Source organism: Plecotus auritus, assembly GCF_963455305.1.
Source record: "Plecotus auritus genome assembly, chromosome: 12".
Classification (NCBI taxonomy): domain Eukaryota; kingdom Metazoa; phylum Chordata; class Mammalia; order Chiroptera; family Vespertilionidae; genus Plecotus; species Plecotus auritus.
Window position 1 is genome coordinate 28,391,441 of NC_137778.1, and position 20,277 is coordinate 28,411,717.

The window sequence follows — 20,277 nt, forward strand, 5'->3', positions numbered from 1 at the left end:
GGCCCAAGCTTGAATCTTCCCTAAAGCCTGCTTATGGCCCCCTCTTCTGTACCCTCTCCATGTGTCTAAAGCTCACCCTGCCTATATAGACAAACTCATATGCCACCTTCTCCATGAAGACTCATTAAATATGTTTGCTCCCTGCTCTGGATGTCCAGAGCGGCATTTTTTCTGCATATCAAGTCTTAAACTTTAATGCACCTGAGATCACTAGGAAAGCTTCATATATATATATATATATATATATATATATATATATATATATATATAAATTGATTTCAGAGAGGAAGGGAGAGAGACAGAAAGATAGAAACATCAATGATGAGAGAGAATCCCTTATTGGTTGCCTCCTGCACGTCCCCCACTGTGGGGGATGGAGCCCGCAACCCGGGCATGTGCCCCTGGCTGGAATCGAACCCAGGACCCCCCAGTCCATAGGCCGACGGTCTATCCACTGAGCCAAACTGGCCAGGGCTTGGAAAGCTTCTTAAAAAGGAACATTTCTTAATTGGTGCTTAAGAGATTCTTATTCAGTAGGGGTGGGGTGGGGCCCAGAGTCCATTTTTAAGAAATTAATTGCAAAGCAGAACCACTCTGGGAAACTAGACCTTCCAGTCCTGGTGAGCTTTGTACAAGGCTGACTTCGAATGCCTGCTTTCCGAATCCAGGTCCCCCAACCTATTTTCTGGTGACTTTGGGCGGTCACCTGTCTTCTCTGAGTCTCACTTTTCTCCTTTGAAAAATGGATAGAGTATTAAGGAGCCCTGTCCCACTTCTGTGAGAAACACCTGCTATTAACACACAGTGAAACGACTTAGAACCCTAGGAGAATAAGAAACTTTTAAAGGGATGTGACTATCCTTGTTCCTTGTGAACACATCTGCTGCCCGGCAGAGAAAAGAAGCCCCACAAGGTCAGGGACCTATCTTTGAGAAATATTTTCTAAGCTGGTCCTCTTACTCTAAAGATTGATGATTCATCTTACTAAGTATATACCCGGCCCTCAAATGGCTATTTTTATACAAGAAACTGATAATAGAAACTTCAGGGTGCCCTAGCCCATTTGGCTCAGTGGATAGAACGTCAGCCTGTGGACCAAAGGGTTTCAGATTCGATTCTAGTCAAGGGCACCTCAGTTGCAGGCTCCTTCCGGGCCCAGGGCCTGGTCGGGCCTCATGCAGGAGGCAACCAATCGATGTGTTTCTCTCACATTCATATTTCTCTCTGTCTTTCCCTGTCTCTTCCACTCTCTCTAAAAATCAATGGGAAAAATATCCTTGGGTGAGGTTAAGAATCTGATACGGAAAAGAAGGAAGGAAGGAAGGAAGGAAGGAAGGAAGGAAGGAAGGAAGGAAGGAAGGAAGGAAGGAAGGAAACTTCAGGGCATGGGTGGGTGGGAAAGGGATTTATTTCTCATGTGCACTCTTTCATACTTTTGGAAATTTGTAACCTGTACATGTATTATCTATTCCAAAAGTAGGAATAGTAATAAAGCCTTCCAGTAAAAGATAGTGAATTGAACATTATCTAATTGGATTCCCTCCTGAAATCCCGCGAAAACTTCAATAAAGAAATTTTTGTGTGAAAAGGCATGAAAGACCATTTTGAAAATATGTAAACCCACAAAGATGGGATGATGAAAAGAGGAAAGCACAGTTACAACATTTTGGAAGATGGGAAGCAAATGGCCCAGTGGTAACTGACTTGGCGCATCCAAGAGAGCTGAGACCCAAGTTGGCCGTGGGGAATGTGAGGGTCAGTATGAGCTACTGGAGAGCCTCCAAGGGCTCAGGAGGACCTCTGGAAGCGAATGAGACACCAGGCGGGAAGGGAACAAAAATGAGGCCTGGTTCAAAGCTGTTTAAGACACAGCTGTAGCCTCGCCCCCACTTCATGATAGTGGGAAACAGGCTCTCCCCAGCCCCAGACAAGAATTAAAGAAGGCTAGCCCTGGCTGGTTTGGCTCAGCGATTAGAGCCTCAGTCCGAGGACCGAAGGGTCGTGGGTTTGATTCCTAGTCAAGGGCTGGTCAAGGGTACATATCTCAGTTGCAACCAATCAACCAAGTGACCTCTCTCTCTCTCTCTCTCTCTCTCTCTCTCTCTCTCTCTCTCTCTCTCGATCTTCTGGTGTGCAAGATGACACTCCAACGAACTGAGCCATACCAACCAGGGCAGTGATAACCAATTTTATTAAACACTTACTGTGTTCCCAGGCTCTGTTGGAAGCACTTTAAATATAGTAATTCATTCCTCAATATAACCCATTTTACAGACATGGAAACTGAGACACTCCATTTTACAGACATTCAAACTAAGACTCAGGTCAATTAGGTAACTTTCCTAAAGTGACACAGTGTGTCAGTGGTGGAGCAGGTGCTCAGACCCTGTTCTCTCCGATTCCTCCTAAAACGCCTAACAGCATGGCTGCTCTTTTGTTTTGGGTGGCACCCGGGAGAGGGGCAATAGAGATACTGTTCTGAAAAACCCTGGTCTAAACTACCCATCTTCCTCTCCTAGTGGGGGTACTGGGCGCCAAGAAGTGGTGATGGGTACGTCACACAGCCCTGAGGGCGGGGGCCAAACCCTCTACGCTTTCTTGGGAGTTTAAAGGGAAGAAACTGACATTTCCTTGGAAACTAATGAATTAGTGAGGTTTTTTTGTTTTTGTTTTAATATATTTTTATTGATTTTAGAGAGGAAAGGAGAGGGAGGGAGAGAGAGATAGAAACATCAATGATGAGAATCATTGATCGGCTGCCTCCTGCACACCCCCTACTGGGATCAAGCCCACAACCTGGGCAAGTGCCCTGACCAGGAATCAAACCGTGACTTCCTGGTTCATAGGTCGCCATTGAACCACTGAGCCACACCAGCCGGGTGCGTCTATGAGGTTTTGATACTGATGATCTCCTTTACCACCTCATAACACAGCTATTTGCATTTACATTTTTACAGTGGAAGAAAATTTTGTTTAGAAGTTCAAGTCACTTGCCAAAAGCAAGATTCAAACCTATGTCCCCTGAAATACAAACCCAGGTTGTTGCCACTAGCTCACACTTCCCCTTCCCTAGTACCCTCGGCCCCATCCCTCCTGCTGCTGAGTCAATCTTCCTTCCTGATATGGACAGAATAAGTCCACCCCCCTCTTCCCTGACCTTGCTCCTTCAGAACCCCACAGCCAGATCTACACTCACAACGTCTGCTCTGCGCTGGGGCCTCAAGTCCCCTGACTTCTGTCCTGACCTCCCTCCCAAACAAATGCAGAAGCAAGCACCAGCATCATTTCACTGAGACGTTTGTGAATTGGTTCCAAGCTGCACTGGCAGTCGGGGGCCTGTGACCTGTGTGCTCTCAATGTTACTACTCAAAGGGTCGGTTAAAGCAGCTGCGGCACCTTGAGGCTTGTTAGAAATGCAGGCACCCCAAACTTCCTGAATTAGAACTGCTTTTTAAGAGGATTCCCAGGCGATTCGGTCGCACATTAAAGACTAGACAAGCACTAAGTCAGACCTAATCCCAAGGGACGCAGGCTTGTGCCACCTGCCCCTGTAACTGACCCTCTTCTGCTCTTGACTGGGTTGTTAGGGGCAGCTGGGAGCTGGTCGATGTTATTGTAAAGAGAACTTGGATATTAAATTGCATCCAAGGCCGGGGAGATTACAGCAACAAAGGGAACCCTGGTTGGTTTATTGCAACCAGCATCTGCATGGTGGACTGAGACAGGCCCAAGAGATTTGTTGCAAAAAGAACGCAGGATCCTTATTGCCACCTCCAAACAGGATTTGGTGACACAACGAAGTGGAGAAATGGATAGGACTCTTACCTAAATTGGTGTGTGCTAAACTGGAAAATAGTTTTAAATGTTTGTTGCATTGAAACTGTGCATGTTTGTAATACTGGCCTGGGCACTAAAAGAAAACCTATTGTGACACTGGGTTTACTAAAATATCTTTAAAAATTTGTGACAAGAGTCTCTCTTAACAACAGTACGAACAACAAAGGAAAACATTAGCCTGACAGACACTGGACTATCACACTGACTGACTGGATTTCTAAGGAGAATGCATCGTAGAATAAACGCCTACTGGAATCGAGCTGCTCGGGTGCAACAAGTTTGGATTTGCCATTGAACAAATCTACAAGTCCCGGGCTGGAGACATGCTCTGGTCTTGCAACAGGACCTTGCAGAGCGCCCCACTGTGCCAGCAGCCTGGGGCCCGGAGGGACTCCTATCACCAGGGGGAATGAACGATGCCGAGGGCACACTGTTCTATAGGCAAGACTTGTGACTCGCATTGCCGTGGGCGGGACAACCAAATGGCAGAAGGACTGTAGGAACTGCAGGCCTTCGCCGATGATAAGCACCTAGTCCATGCTGCTGACGCTGGCAGGGCAGCAGTGTTACCCCACCTTACGGTTGAGGGCACGGGAACTCCAGAGTTTTAAGTTCAGGGGGTCGTCCAAGTTCTCATAATGGGCGAACAGCAAGCAGAGGAGGATGTGGACCTGGGCCTTTTGGCTACCTCCTGCCCTTCCTTGCAAGGAGACTACATATGCTTTGAAGTAGGATCAGGAAACGTGTGGACAGAAAAACATGCATATTTTACCTTTTCCCAACCTAGAGTATTTTGTTGCAAAATTTTAAGGATCTGGACACGCTATAACAGATGATTCAAATGCCTTATTTCTTTTGTTGTTATTAATCCTCACTCCAGGACATTCTTCCATTGATTTTTAGAAAGAGTGGAATTAGAGAAAAACATCACTATGAGAGAGACACATTGATTGGCTGCCTCCTGCACACCACCCACCTGCAGGGATCCAGCAAAGGAGGTAGTGCCCCAGAGTGGAATCAAATTCATGATCGTTCAGTCGGTGGGCTTACAACTCTACCCACTGAGCCAAACTGGCTAGGGCACAAATATCTTATTTCTAAGAGACCACAGGTATCTGGAATTTGGGCAAATCCAAGACCCATACAGTGACAGCAAATCAAAGATGTATTTAGAATAAAGTCTTGTTTGGCTCAGTGGGAAAAGGCCTGAGTTCAAGTTTTGTTCTGTCACTAGGTAAGATACAACCTTGGCTAAAATGCAGTCTCTGGAATCCAGCAAAATCACACCCTTTCTTTAAGACCCAGCTCTGGTAGCCACCTTTGTGAAGCCTCCCAGATTCTCTCCCACTCCCACCCCCAAGAGAGGTAGGGCCTGGCTCCCGGTCTTCACAGCTTACTAACGATTTGGGACTTACTGGCTTCTACAACCTCTTCCCGCTAGAATAGAACTCATCTTCGAGGGCTTAGCTAGCCTAGAGCCCAGCTGTCTTTTGCCAGGAACTAGCATAGAGAACTGACATCTATCTAATGCACCCGGAACGTGGCCACTTCGTGCCACAACCCCTCTGCCACCTCCTGGCTACCAAACTCTTCAATAAAGACCGCAGTGAGGAGCAAATCTCTGACGTTCCCGGGGCCACCGACTGTAAGCACGTGGAGGTCCAGAGCAGACCTCTGCGCGCGCAGCGGCACGGTGCGCACCCCTTGCCCCGGCGCCCAGCAGGCTGCGAAGCCCGGCGGGCGCCGAGCACAGGCTCCTGGTGGGGATGGAGCAGAGGGCAGAGGGCAGGGAGACACTGCGAGAAGTCGCCACTTGACTGAGTGGAGGCCACGGTGTGAGCGCCCCGCGGGGCCGGGGGAGGGGCGCCTAGCCGCTCCGTCCAGCCGGGCGCCAGCTCCTCCCGCCGGGCGGGCACCCACCGACCGGGGGCACACAAAGCCTGCTCAGCGAGATCGGCAATCGGCTGCCCACGCCTGTGTCGCCGCGCGCCGCCAGGGCGGCTTCAGGTTGGGCGTCGGGCGGTGGCAGGCCCAAGCGTCCGGAAGCTGCGCGCATCGAACCTCGGCGGGAGGGGGTGCGGCGGGGGAGGAGGAGGGGTGGGGGAGGAGGGAGCGGGAGTGGGGACCGGGAGGGGGGTGGAGGAAGAGGCCTCGCGCAGAGGAGGGAGCAATTTAATTTCAAACACAAACAACTGCACGAGCGCGCACCCACCGCGCCGGAGCGTCGCCCCGGATCGGCGCCCGCCCCGTCCGTGCGGCGCGCGCGGGGAGACGCCGTGGCCGCGCCGGAGTTCGGGCCGGGGGCCGCCATCGAGGCGGGGGCCGCGCGAGGGCCGGAGCGGAGCGGCACCGCCACCGCCACGCGCGCCAACTTGGGCTCGCGCTTCCCGGCCCGGCGCGGAGCCCGGGGCACCCGGAGCCCAGCCATGTCGCGATCCAACCGGCAGAAAGAGTACAAATGCGGGGACCTGGTGTTCGCCAAGATGAAAGGCTACCCACACTGGCCAGCCCGGGTGAGCAGCGCGGCTAGCCGTCCGATCCCCCCTTCGGGCTCGGGTTGCATAACACCGGGGAGGGTGCGAGCGGTCCGCGAGGAGGGTGGGGGCAGGGGTCCGAGCCTCTGACTTTTCCCCCAGCGCCTTCAAGCCCACTCGCGGGTTATATAATGGGGAGGCGACCGGGTGGGGGCGGCGAACACCTGGCAAGACGGCGTCCGAGCGTAGAGGCGTGTGCGCGGCGTGGGGACCCGAGGGCGCGGGTCACTTTCCGACTTGGCTGTGCGTGCTCAGCTCTGCTCCCAGCCCCCGTACTCCCAGCGGTTTCGGACCCGCTGCCTGGGTTTGGGCCGGTCTTGTAACTCCACCCCTCACCCCCCCAGGCGCCCCTTTGGGACCCCCTTAGACGCCCGGTTTCTTCATTGATTGTTGCCCCAAGCTCAAACTCCTTCCTGGGTTAAATGATTAAAGAAGGACTTCAGCCCATGAAAGGAATAGATGGAGGCGGAGTTCACTTCTAGAAAACTTTGGTTCAGGGCGTCCTTAAGAGGTCTGAAGTTGAGAGGGTCGAGGAATGGTTGGGGACGGTGTGGGAGGGGATCTCCCTGGTTCGGAAATTATCCGCCAGAACCCTTCTCGCTCCTCATCCCCACGAAAATATGCCTCCATATGCTGCCAACTCAAATTTGGGCCTGAGGGCGCATGGCCCCGGTGGGGCAGGGAAGTCCACTCCATCCTGCCTCTTCGTGGAGGCTGGAGGCGAGGCGACGAGGGTGGAGAGCCCCAGTTGCTTCTACACCTCCCCCCACCTCCTACCCCCACCCCCACGTGAGCCTCGCGTGCCCCAAAGGCCCAGTCTGCCATGTGGTGGATCAGCCCGCCAATATGAGGGCCCCTCCCCCCTCCCCTGTCCAGCACCTGGCCAGGTGGGAGGGTGGGGCCCAAAAGTCCTGGGTTTGTAGTCCTGTTTCCCCTGAGGGCCGAGACGGGTGAAGTAGGAGGGAGGAAGGTGGCCAGAGGGAGCTGGAGGAGTTTGGGGATGGTGCCTCTGGCAGCTTATTTCCAAGTTGGTATGGGGTGGCCTTGGCATTCGGTGTGGGCGCCTAGAGGGCAGGACTGGTGTAGAGTGAAGTCCAAAGGCAGAGAGGGGTGGAGGGGGAGGGCATCTTCTGGGTCAGGGGGCCGCGTGCAGAATTCCCTTAAGGCTGTGGTTGGTCTTCATGGCGTGAGTCTGTGTGTCTTCATCTGGCCCAGATCCTGCTCTGAGCTTAGGAAGTTAGCCCAGGCTCCCTGGTGTCCTGTTCAGAGTGTCAGGCCAACTTTGGGGTCACTCTGAGGAAACCCAGAAGACCCTTCCTCGTTCTGTACTCTCTTTTGAGGAGTCTGCCTAATCCCATATGCCTTGAGCTCCTTGTTTCCTGAAACCTCTAGATGCCTGGCCTCTGGAATGGGAGTGACGTACAAAAGAGAAGGACTCTCCCCGACTCTAGGGCCTCCTAGAGGACTAGGGGAGGCAGTGTGAGGTAGCACCACAGGGGCCTTGTGTGTGCATGTATGTGTGTGGCATGTGAACACTCATGTACTTTACCCTGCACCTTTGATCCAACTGGCTTCTTGGCCTGGATGCCAAGGCCCCGGTGGGCCGGGCAAGAACTGAATCCAGGTCTTTATTGCTCTGCCTGCTGGGGTGGGACAAAGTCCAGAGACTGGGCTAAGGCCTGGGGAGGGGTTACAGCTGGAATGTGGGTTTAGAGAACCCCTCAGCATCAGGGACGAGAGAAGGGACCAGGAGAGACACAGATGGGCCTACATCGACCCTGTGAGGAGCCTGTAGGTTTTTGGTGGCCATCGTGGCGAGGGCAATGCCTAGGGCTGGGATGCCATTTCATCTCTTCCCACTGGCCTCCAGGGCTGAGGGTGGGACCCGGAGGCAGAGCCTCTTCCTTTGTTGATGCCTGGGCCTCTCAGATAAAGTTAGGGCTGGGGGAGGAAGACCTGACCAGGGTCCCAGAGCTGGGACTCCACCCTTTGCCTGTGCTCTGGCTCTTGATTATCACAGTTGGGGGGGAGGCACTACACCCAAGTTAGTTCTGACATGCACCCCCCTTAAACACACACACACAAACACAGACAAATGGGTCTCCTCACCATCCCCTGGATGTGGTCTTAGTCCCTAGAGTGGCCCGGCCCCTCCTGAGATGAAGAGCAGGGGACCACGCTCTGCCCACTGTGTGGACTTTCCTTCTGGGTAGCATGGCTGATTCTGGGTGAGACTAGAGCAGCCCAGTGCTGGGAGAGTCCAGCCAGAGGGCCACGTGGTAGGCCCTACCTGGAAGGAGGGTGTGACTCCATCTTGACCTTCTCCTTTCCCTCTTCCTCCTGCCTGACTTCTTGGGGGATCTCCAAGCACTTAACAGTTAACCCCCAGGACTCAGGGGTTTGCCCCCCTCCCCACCCAGGTTCCTTCCTCCTTTCTCCCTGTTTCACCGTCCCAGACAACCGAACCTGAGCAGCCAGAGGGCCTCACTCCTCTTTCCTCCCTCTGCCCCTCCCCCACACCAGGCACACTACCTTCTCTTTTCTGCCTCTTGGGTTTGCCACACTTTCCCGGCCCCAACTGTCTCCTGCCCCAGATTTTCCGGTTCCTGGGTCAGGTGGGGCCTGGGCCCTGGGTGTGGTGGTTAGAGCCCTGGCTGGCAGGCCCTGTGGGCTTGGCCTTCCCTCTTGCCTTCCTCTAACTGCTCAGGCCACCCTGGGCCGGGATTTGGTCTGAGGCCTCTCCCTCACTTCTCACCTGGGAATTTCTGATCCCTCTTCATACTTCAGGGTGCCCATGGGCTCTGGGAGGACAGGATTTCATATGCGAGGGCCTGGGCTGAGAGAAAAAGTAACTTGCCTGGATTCTGGGATGGCAGAGAAGTAGCAGACCCCGCTCCCCTGTTGGGCCAGTGGAGGGGGTGCAGTGGGTCTCCAGCACCCATCTGGCCCCACCCACCCTGACCCACTTACCCTTGACTCACTTGTTGAGCCACAGCCTGGATATAAAGATATAAAGGCACCGCCTGGGAGACATATGTCTGTATTGGGGGTACAAGCATTCTCAGAGACCTCATGTCATCTTCCAAATGCTTATAGTGGAGGGTCCACTATAGAAGGGGTTTCTCTGGGCGGTTGGGGGAGGTAGAAATTCCATTTAGTGGAAAGAATGTACCTCCTGGCCCCTTCCCCACAGGTGTCTACACACAAGGTGAGGCAGAGGGGTGGGGTGAGCCTTTAGGGGTAGATGCCCATCTGCCCAGGCCCTGGTCTCTTTTCTCCTCTAGACCCACCTTTCATTTGGCTGGAGGCCAGCAGGGCGGGTCAGTCTGGTGTGTCTCATTGTCTATTTTTAATTCCTAGCCATTCTTTTATGTCTCTCCCACCCCCGAGGTTGGGCAGCAGTGGCCTCCTGGGTCCTGTCACACCGGTCAGCGACTTATCTCCAAGTTTGCTTTCCCCGGGAAAGAGCCCGCTGGTCAGGGGAGCTGCTTTGCTGTTGCTGTGCTGGAGAGAACTCGCCCCACCGCCTCTCCTAGCCTCAGTTTCTCTCCTTTCATCACGCAATTCCTAGGAGCATGCTCATGCCCTGGCTCCGGGGTGGCCCTGAAAACGGGGAACTCAAAGTTCGCTGCTGAGCTCTCAGCTGGGACCCTTAGATCCCACCCCTGCCCTGTTCCCAGTGGGAAGCAGCTTAGGGAAGGGGCTATTGTTGCTATTATTGTACCGGTCTCCTGGGATCTCTAAGCCCTGGAGGCTCTCATTTTGTGGTGTGTTTTTTTGTTTGTTTGCTTTTTGCTTCTCCCTCCGAGAAGAGGGTGGGGAGCTAGCTGGTAACTGGACCCAGGTGTCCTGGCTGAGGACGGGATCCTCCGCCTCCACCCCCAACCCCTCAGGTCCTAACTTCCTGAGAGGCCCAGGCCCTCCAGCCCTAGCTGTAGCTTAGAGCACTCCCTGGGCCCCTGGAGCCAGACTCCAGGCTTGTGGGTGGGGTGTGTGTCAGAGTCCCCTCCTCCCCGATCCGGAGAGAGGGCCTGGGGGGAGGGGTGGTCACATTCCTGGTTGCTGAGTGGCCCCGGGGGGCGGGGTTGGGTTGTCATGGCGATGGAGATCGTGTGTTTTTTGGGAGGGGGGCGGGGGGAGACAGTGTGCCTTTGCACCTCCTGCATTCACACCTCAGCGTTTCCTGGTCGTGGGGAGGGCCCAGTTGGTGCCCGACCTTCCTGGGGGGAGGGACTGGAACTCTGTCCCCAGAGGCCACAGGGCAAGTGGAGGAGGTGCCCAGGAGCTTGAGGACTCCATGTCTGGAGCAAGATGCCCCTCAGATTCGTGCCCAAGGGCTCCACCCTCTCTCCTGGGTCTATTTTAGCACATTTCCAACCTCCCAGCTTCCATGTCTCCTGGGCCCTCAGGTACTCTGTTCCAGTCTTGATGCGTTAATCACAGCCTTGGCCTGTCTGTCTGTCTCTTTGCTATCTGCGCCTGGGGCCCCAGTCAACATGGCCACCTGGCCTCTGTCCGAGGGAAGCCCGGTAGCTGGAGCTGCTGCAAGTGCTGCTGGGAGTTGTAGTTTCTCCTCAGTTCAGCTTGTCCTGGGCTTCCAGGGCTGATCTGAGAGGCTGGCTGGGCCACTGCCTCTGCATTTCCCAGACCTCAGACCTCTGTACGTTCACCACACATTGCTCCAGCACCCAGGACAGGCGGGCAGGGCACCAAGTCAGGAGGTCTGTTTCCAAGCCCGGGCCCTCACTAACTTGCCCTGTTATTTGGGCAAATAACTTTTCAAAGTGTTCCCTAGAAGCCTGTTGTGGCTACTACTGAGGGGGAGAGGGGTGAATAGGCAGCCCCTTGGCCTCACCCCTCCATTATAACCAGAGCGGTGTGCGTTCGTCAATTTCAGAGACTCCTTCAGCAGCCTTTACTGTGCACCCCCTGTGTGCTAGGCACTGCAGGGGATGAAAACAGACCTCCCTGATCCGGGCATGCATAGTCCCCATAGACATTAATTAGATGGTAACATGAATAAGTTGGAATTGTGAAGGGTGCTGTGAAGGAGAGGTGCGAAGAGAGTTTTATCTGGGAAGCTGACCAGGTTGGGAGAGATGGGGGACTTTCTGGAGGAAGTGATGGTAGGGCTGAGGTTGGAAGGCTGGTCAGGCGTTAGTGAGTACAGGAGGCTGAAGGATCCGTCTGACTGGTTACGATCCTTTAGTTCTCACAACCCTGTGGCTTAAGTACTATGACTACCTCCATTTTAAAGATGAGAAAACCGAGGCAGAGAGGTGCCATCAGTTGCCCAGCATCGTACAAATATCGGTGGCAGCAGTGGGGTTGAGACCTGGACGTTATGGAGAAGAGGTGACGGATCGATGAAAAGCCATTGAAAGGTTTCCAGCAGGGGCAGATGTTCACTGGGAGCCAACACTTCAGAAGGCCGCTCTGGCTGCGGTGGGGAGGGTGGGTTGTAGTGGGGCAAGAATGAAGACAAAGGACATAGATGCTGTGGTTTTAGTCCAGGCAAGAGGAGACCATGGTTGGACCAGGGTGATAGCAAAGATGCAGAGTGTGTAGATAGGATCTGGGCATTGGAGGGCAGAGTGGGTGCTGTTTGATGTGTGAAGGAGAGGGGGTGACTTGACTTCAGGGTTTCTGATGGGCTGTCATGTCTAGCTTTGTTTGAAAAGTTCCACTGCTAAGAATAATTCCAAAACCACCTTGGTGACCTCTTGAGTCCCTCTCAGTCTTACTCAGATGCCTTAGAGGCCGCCCCCCACCCAACTCTGCAACGCAGACCTCCAGCTCAACTTCACTTCTCTCTTCTTGCTCGCAGATCGACGAGATGCCTGAGACTGCGGTGAAGTCAACAGCCAACAAATACCAAGTCTTTTTTTTCGGGACCCATGAGACGTGAGTGAGGGGGCAGAGGAGGGGAGGGCCACAGCAGACCGCTTTGGGGAATGGGTGGTTGTGGCGCCCCTTCCCTGTTGGGTTGCACAGCTCAGAGGCAGTGAGGGGCTCGAGAGCACAGTCTCCCATCTCTCACCAGGGCATTCCTGGGCCCCAAAGACCTCTTCCCTTACGAGGAGTCCAAGGAGAAGTTTGGCAAGCCCAACAAGAGGAAAGGGTTCAGCGAGGGGCTGTGGGAGATCGAGAACAACCCTACTGTCAAGGCTTCTGGCTACCAGGTGAGCTGCCAACTGCCCAGTAGACCCCCTGGAGAGAGGTGTGGCCACAGGCTCTGGACACCCCGGGCCCACACAAGATGCTTAGTCTTCAGGAATGGGTCTCAGGAAAACCAGGGCTTTCACAGTGGTAGCTCAGAGGGCAGAGGGGCAGGCGGGAGGGGGTCGGGGGGCTTCTGGCAAGAGGATATGGGGTGCTGGTGTGTGGTGTAGCTGTGAGACCAGGGGGGCAAGAACAGGATGGAGGCGGTAAGTGGGGAGGCCTTCGTTGGGCCCAGGGTGAGTGTAGAACTTGGCCTTGACTCTTTCACAAAGGCTTCCTGGAGGAGATGCACGTGAGCCGGGCAGGACGAGGCGGGAGGGTGGGGGGCGGGGGTTGGCGGGGAAAGGGTCCTAGCTCCCTTTGGGAGAAGTTGACCCGAGGTTTTGCCTCCTGCTCCAGCCCTCCCCCCTCCTGCACAGAGCCCTGCCTGCCCGGCCAGTGGGTTTACCCCGGGGCTAATCCGACAGAGGTGGGTCTCAAATCACTTGTGAGACTGGGCACCTGGGTGGGGGTGGGGGAGAGGTGGGAAAAGGAAGGAGTGAGTGGCTGAGGGAGGGGTCTGGGGAGGGGGCCTGGCATGGCAGCCACTGGTGCCACTCAGCCTCTGCTGTCACTGCCACAGTCCTCCCAGAAAAAGAGCTGCGTGGAGGAGCCGGAGCCGGAGCCAGAGCCGGAGGCCGCAGAGGGCGATGGTGACAAGAAGGGGAACACCGAGGGCAGCAGTGATGAGGAAGGGAAGCTGGTCATCGACGAGCCCACCAAGGAGAAGAATGAGAAGGGGGCGCTGAAAAGGAGAGCAGGGGACCTGCTGGAGGTAACTGCCCCTCCCTGGGGCCCAGGAGCTGGATTCCAGTCTGAGAGAGGCCTGGCCCCTGGTCTTAGGGAGGCCCTTGCTGAGAAGCAGAGGGCGGAGCAGGGACTGGGATAAAAGGAAGGAGCCCCTGGAGAAAGGAGGGGGAGGCCCAGGCAGGCGACTGCCATCCTCCCTCTCTAGCCTCAGCCCACCTCATCCATCTCGACCAATCCTGCCTAGGACTCCCCGAAACGTCCCAAAGAGGCAGAAGATCCTGAAGGGGAGGAGAAGGAGGTGGCCAACTTGGAGGGCGAGCGGCCCTTCCCTGTGGAGGTGGAGAAGAACAGCACCCCCTCTGAGCCCAGCTCTGGCCGGGAGCCTCCTCCAGAGGAAGAGGAGGAAGAGGCTGCCAAGGAAGATGCTGAGGTCCCAGGCATCAGAGATCATGAGAGGTGAGGGAGCCCTGACCTGGCAACTGGGCTGGGAGGGCTCAGCCACCTACGGCGAGGAGGAGGTGGAGGTCTGCAGCTATCAGCCTCTCGGGAGGCCGGGTGGACTTTGCCAGGAGATGGCACTGGCTGGGGCGAGGGCAGGCCAAGGCCTCATCATTAACCCTTCTCCCTCTGACCCTCCTTCACAGCCTGTAGCCACCAATGTTTCAAGAGGAGCCCCTGCCCCGTTCCTGCTGCTGTCTGGGTGCTACTGGGGAAACTGGCCATGGCCTGCAAACTGGGAACCCCTTCCCCACCCCAACCTGCTCTCCTCCACTCACTCTCCCTCCCAAGCCCAGTCCCTGGAGATTGACCTGGATGTGGCATGCCATCTGGCCCCTGCCTCCAGGTCGCCTCCATGCCTCCACACCGCTGGGATGTGAGTCAGGGCCATGTCTTCTGCTCCATGGAATGAGATGAGGCCATTATGTCCCTCCCTGCCTGGAGCTGTGTCCCAGGGTTTCTGGACCCGCTGTTTTCATCTCCTTACACCCTTTTGCCCCTCCCCCAGGCATTCTAGGTCTCTGGGTTGGTTTGGATCAGAGTTGGGAGTAAAAAGGATGGAGGGTAAATAGCAAGGGTGGGCTTCTAGGGCCTGAGAGGGACAGTCCTCAGATCGGGGTGGGGAGTGAGCAGGAGGTTGGCATCTTCTTGAGCTCCTGTCCCTTCCTCCGACACCTATTATCTCAGCTGCCTAGATTCAGGGAAAGTGGGACAGCTTGTGGGGGAGGGACTCCCTTGATGATGGATAACACCCATTTTTCCCTTTGCTAATAACCCCAGGAGTTCTAGGAGTTGTAGTTATTCATCAAAAGATTTTGGGCTTCCTGTTGTTTGGTCCATGGACGTGGGATCTGGAGGGCTGACGTCACCCAGCTTCGGTGGGAGTGTTGGGGAGTAGCTTCTCCTTTTAGATGGTGGGCCAGAGATGTGGTGCCCTGGGGAGATCCCTAGCTGCCCTTTCCCTCTCCCCACAGTGCTCAAGGCCAGCCTGCAGTCACATGTCACCCAGACAGAAAGGAGAAGACACATTTTTTAGGAAATGTTTTTAATAAAAGAAAATTTAAAAAAAATTTAAAGATCCCTATCCCTTTGTGTGGCCCCCACACTGCTCCTTTCTTCCTCACCGTTGCCCTCGTTTCTGAGGTGCGCTGGGAGGCTCCCCTTCTGCTAGGGCTTGATGGCGTTCCTTTTGTAGCCGGGGCTTTGGTGTCCCTTCTGGTGTCATTTCCTCCACATGCTCCCACCTGGCTCCCCGGTGTTTCACCAGGTCGGATTGTACCCCACTGAGGACAGGGAAGTGAGTGCCGGCTCCAGCCTCTTTCTCGTGGTCTCTGCCTCTTCCATCTCCTGTCCCTCCCGCCCCCTCTCCTTAGGGCTCTGATGAAAAATTGCTGACTAGTTTAGCTCTGAGAACCGTAGACAATTTCAGTTCTAGGAAAATAAACCTGTTGATTACTACATTGGATTCTGACTGATTTTTGGGGGGTGCATTGAAGAGAGGGAGAGGGGAAGGGAATACAAATGATTTCCAAATTAACTTTCAGATTGAGGTAGGGGGTATCAGCCTCTCCTTCATTCTCAGGCTGTTTAAAATAGCCAAAATTCTGCATGAAGGCAAAGTCACAGAATACACTATTTCGTTTTACTTCTCTTGCCCAGTCACTGTTGAACACAGGTTTCTCCATAAGCGCCTGGAAATGTTAAAAAAACAAAAAAAGTGCCCAAGATGGAGGGTGTAAGTGTCAGTATCAGTCGAAGGCCATGGAGTTGGGGGCATTTGGGTTGGTTGTAGAAGTAACTGACACCCAAGAGCTAAGTAAAAAGGCACCTTAACTGGCGATCAGAGGCGAGGAGGTTGGTAGGGTGGAATCTTCCCAGGTGGATTAGATCAGATCATACGCGGTTCCTTCCAGATTTGACACTTCGTGACTAGATCTTTGGCTGGCATTGAAGGGTCCACGTTACTTTTTTTTTTTTTTTAATATATTTTATTGATACTTTACAGAGAGGAAGGGAGAGGGATAGAGAGCTAGAAACATCGATGAGAGAGAAACATCCATCAGCTGCCTCCTGCACACCTCCCACTGGGGATGTGCCTGCAACCAAGGTACATGCCCTTTGACCTGAATCGAACCCGGGACCCTTCAGTCCGCAGGCCGACACTCTATCCACTGAGCCAAACCGGTTTTGGCCTATGACAGTTTTTTAATCTGTCTCGGCCGCCTCCAACAGAGAAGGGCGTGTGGGAAGAGTATTATCTGTAGCCTTGCCTGGAAAGGGTGGCCCTCTGCTTTAAATTGGAAGCCACAGTCATCTAGAAAATGGAGCCATCGTCTCAACTACAATTCCCAGCAGCCCACACAGCATGATCAGGAGCGTGCCAGGTGCGGCAGCCTATCCCGCTTTGCCTCCAACGTCCGTGGTGCTTCACGGTGAGCTTACGCTTCCTTGATTTCCCACCCGACCCAATTTCCTGTTTCAGCTTGCTTCGTAGCGGTGGACTACAACTCCCAGCATGCAGAGAGGCTAGATTGATTGAACTTCCGCTCTACGGTAAGACTACATTTCCCAGAAAGCCGAGGGACGGAGACGGGCGGGACTTGGGGCCCACGTGCAAGAGGTAACTGGCGGACGGGCTACGGTGCAACCGGTAGTGGAGGTGAGGCCCGCACAGCTTGGGGATGTTGTCAGCCTTGGACTCGTGGGGGAGGTGGGTGCGGTAAAGGCCTTCCTTTTCCCGGGCTGTTGCTCAGTGGTATCGTCTGGATTTGCTCTGCACCGGAAGCTTGGAGCGGGTGGGTGCTGCCGACTGCTGGGACATCGCCGGCACCTGGGATGGGGCTGGCGGGAAAGCCTTTGGAGCTGGGGCCTGAAGGGCAGACGTTCCGCCAGGCACTGCCTTGCACAGCGCTTTACTGTGAAAGGGACCCCAACCACGCCAGTGTATGGAGGGGGAAAATGGAAAGGATCCGTTCCGGGGGGGGGGGGGGGGGGGAGGGGCTCGCTTTTGGGATCTCCTCCCAGAGCTTCAGATTTAGAATGGCCGAGGCTAAAGGACTTCTTGCAGGAGTCACGCAGGAGTCGTGGGTAAAACTACACATGATTAAGAAATGCAAACGTTATGGCAAGGAACAGATGGAAAGTGACAGCCCTCCCAAACTGTTCCTCTCCCCCAAAACTCGAGTTATTTCCTAATTCCTTCCGATAAATCTTTATGCCTGTACCGGAATATATGTATATATTTTTTAATTTGCCCAAAAGGGATAATACTATTTACATTATAAGTATTACAAATAATTTGAATGACACCAACAACCCTGTGAAGTTTTATGGATGATGAAACTGAGGCTCAGAAGTTAAGTTGCCTTGGGTCACAGAATAAGATGATGGTGAAGTAGGAACTAGAACCTAGATCATCTAACTCCCAGTCCAGAGATGTGGATGCCATTACAGTGCACTTTATTTGTACCTGGAAGCTAGGCTTCATTCTTAGCTCTAAAACAAGGTTAATGCTCCCTTCTTTCTTAAATGATGTGATACAGGAAAGCACTTAGCATGGCACCTGGCAGGTAGCAAATGCTCAATAAACAGAAGCACTTATTGTTGCCGTCAGCTCACCACCTTGTGGATTTAGTTCATCTAAAGTTGGGAAGCTTACAGTACAGACTTAGTTGGGAAGTTTAGGACACAGTAATCCTAGAGTCTGGCTCTGGGTCCTTTTCTTTTAGAAAAGAAGCTGTCTTAGGAGTAGTCTTTTCCTGACCAAAGATAGGAATTGGAAGTAATGTAGGAACATTTTAATAACAGTTTTTACCTCTGTTCCCTGTTTGTTTGTTGTACTTTAATAACTGCCTATTTTTTTTGGCTAGTGTTTTGTTCCATTACCTGTTTGCTTCCCATCCTGCTGTTCATGTTCTTAATAACTTTTTAAAAATATATTTTTATTGATTTCAGAGAGGAAGGAAGAGGGAGAGAGAGATATAGAAACATCAATGATGAGAGAGAGTCATGGATCGGCTGCCTCCTGCACGCCCCACACTGGGGATCGAGCCCGCAACCCAGGCAAGTGCCCTTGGCTAGAATCGAACCTGGGACCCTTCAGTCCGCAGGCGGACGCTCTATCTACTGAGCTGAACCACCTAGGGCTTAATAACTTTTTATTGAGTACCTACTATGTGCCAAGCTCTACTGAGATCTGTTGAATTCAGGGGTGAGCTAGATAATATGATTCCTGGCCTCAATGAACTTTTTGGACTTTGAAGTCAGATATATGTGGGTTTGAATGCTGATTCTCCAGCATAGTAGCTTTACAACCATGGGCAGGTCAGTTAACCTCCCTGGATCTATTCCCTCATCTGTAGAATGAAGGTAATATTCTGTGGGGATTCAGCAAGATGAACAATGGAGTAAATACTTACAAAAAATTCCTTCCTTTGCTTCTTTGTCCCCTTGTTTCCACCTGTCTACTCCAGAGCTGACTAGGAAGGTTCTGGGTCTTTCCCTGGCCAGGGGATTTCTCACAGCCTCCAGCCATGCGTCTCTCAGCCCTGTTGGCCTTAGCATCCAAGGTCACTTTGCCCCCCAACTACCGCTATGGGATGAGCCGCCCAGGTAGCATGGCAGACAAAAGGAGGAACCCACCAGGGATCAGGCGGCGCCCCGTGATTGTGGAACCCATTTCTGATGAAGACTGGCATCTGTTCTGTGGGGACAGGGTGAGAACCTCAGGGGGGTAGAGTGGTGGTGGGGCTCCTGGGGAAGGATCTGCCTCCCTGACCCTTATGTCTTGCCACAGGTGGAGATTCTAGAAGGCAAGGATGCCGGGAAGCAAGGCAAAGTGGTTCAAGTTATCCGGGAGCGAAACTGGGTGGTCCTGGAGGGGCTGAACACAGTAAGTGAAGAGTGGGGTTGCGGATGCTCAGGAAGCCTGTCCCATCTATCCCTGTCAGTAAGAGTAGCACAGGGCCTGGTGCTAGCTGAGGGCACGGGGAGGCCACTGAGCCTTGTTTTTCAACATGGACTGGATGCGCAGAGCCGCAGTAGGCAAGTTGCTTTCATTCCCTTTGGTTTCTGATAACCCCCTCTTTTGGACAGCATTACCGCTATATTGGCAGGACCAAGGATTACCGAGGAACCATGATCCCTAGCGAAGCACCCTTGCTCCACAACCAGGTCAAACTTGTGGATCCTGTGGACAGGCAAGCACGTGGGGTTCTGGTCAGATGGTTTCCCATCGTTTGAATGGTGGTTTGGGTGCTCTGGGAATTGAGAAGGGTCATCTTGTGGAACATGACCCTATAGGCAATCCCAATACAGAGATAGCAGTGAAACAAGATGGTGACCTTAGTGTTTCCAGCCATTGAATTTTAGGTTTCAGAGTAGCAGAGTCACCTGGCTCCCAGGCCAGGCTCACCTCTTCCATCCACTAGGAAACCCACTGAGGTGGAGTGGAGATTCACTGAGGCAGGCGAGCGGGTCCGAGTCTCCACAAGATCAGGAAGAATTATTCCCAAACCTGAATTTCCCAGAGCGGATGGCATCGTCCCTGAAACATGGATTGGTGAGGCTGGGTGATGGACAGGAAGATGGCGGTGGGGTGATAAAAGTGGGAATAAAAGATGTTAAGACCTCCCACTTACCTTCCTTCCTCAATAGATGGCCCTAAAGACACATCAGTGGAAGATGCTCTAGAAAGAACCTATGTGCCCCGTCTAAAGACACTGGAAGAAGAGGTGATGGAGGCAATGGGGATCCAGGAGACTCGGAGACACAAGAAAGTCTATTGGTATTGAACCTGGGGGGAACTTTTCCCCCTCCTAGTCTTAGCCTTGAAGGCTGGGGCCACATCATCTTCAGACATCAATAAAGAGCCATGATTCCTCCTCTCTGCGCAGCTGCTGTCTTCTGGCACCCCTAACCCCACTGTACCTGTTTCAGGGACTAAAGGAAGAGAGCATCTGTCCCAGTGTTACTGTGGAATCCGGAATGGAAGTTAGCTAGCCTTAAGGTGGCCTTCCCAAGTGGCAGGGCTTACAGATTCTGGGATAGAGACCAAAGGGAGAGAGGTTCCCTCCAATGGAGACCTCTGAGTAACCGAAGATGCCACCTGTTCTGGAGGGCAGTGGAGTTTGGGGGTGTAAGATCTGATTGTTGCACCTCTGCAGGATCTAAGTAGGCAGGATGCACATGTCCTTTTCTATACTTAGTAGAAGTGGAAGGGAAATAAATATTGTAATTCTTTTTTTTTTTTTTTAATATATTTTATTGATATTTTACAGAGAGGAAGGGAGAGGGATAGAGAGCTAGAAACATCGATGAGAGAGAAACATCGATCAGCTGCCTCCCGCACACCTCCCACTGGGGATGTGCCCGCAACCAAGGTACACGCCCCTGACCG

At 53.5% G+C, this 20,277-nt stretch overlaps 2 protein-coding genes across 5 annotated transcripts; both read left to right on the forward strand.

Moving 5' to 3' along the window:
* Positions 1-5,957: 5,957 nt before the first annotated feature.
* HDGF (heparin binding growth factor) lies at positions 5,958-15,338 on the forward strand. Of its 2 annotated transcripts, XM_080649145.1 has the most exons (7): positions 5,958-6,350; positions 12,199-12,275; positions 12,415-12,553; positions 12,993-13,062; positions 13,216-13,407; positions 13,627-13,838; positions 14,027-15,338. In XM_080649145.1, the coding sequence occupies exons 2-7, from the start codon at positions 12,269-12,271 to the stop codon at positions 14,031-14,033; spliced, it is 627 nt and encodes a 208-aa protein (XP_080505271.1). In that variant the 5' UTR covers positions 5,958-6,350; positions 12,199-12,268; the 3' UTR covers positions 14,034-15,338. The 2 variants fall into 2 exon arrangements, with proteins under 2 accessions (XP_080505271.1, XP_080505270.1); XM_080649144.1 differs by lacking the exon at positions 12,993-13,062 and having other exon boundaries at positions 5,967-6,350.
* A 1,119-nt stretch (positions 15,339-16,457) lies between these two features.
* On the forward strand, positions 16,458-19,765 carry MRPL24 (mitochondrial ribosomal protein L24). Of its 3 annotated transcripts, none has more exons than XM_080648284.1 (6): positions 16,458-16,539; positions 18,353-18,595; positions 18,676-18,771; positions 18,975-19,078; positions 19,310-19,440; positions 19,536-19,765. In XM_080648284.1, exons 2-6 carry the CDS (start codon positions 18,413-18,415, stop codon positions 19,670-19,672), a joined length of 651 nt encoding a protein of 216 aa, XP_080504410.1. In that variant the 5' UTR covers positions 16,458-16,539; positions 18,353-18,412; the 3' UTR covers positions 19,673-19,765. The 3 variants fall into 3 exon arrangements, with proteins under 3 accessions (XP_080504410.1, XP_080504411.1, XP_080504412.1); XM_080648285.1 differs by having other exon boundaries at positions 16,510-16,675; XM_080648286.1 differs by having other exon boundaries at positions 16,533-16,590.
* The last annotated feature ends 512 nt before the right edge of the window (positions 19,766-20,277 follow it).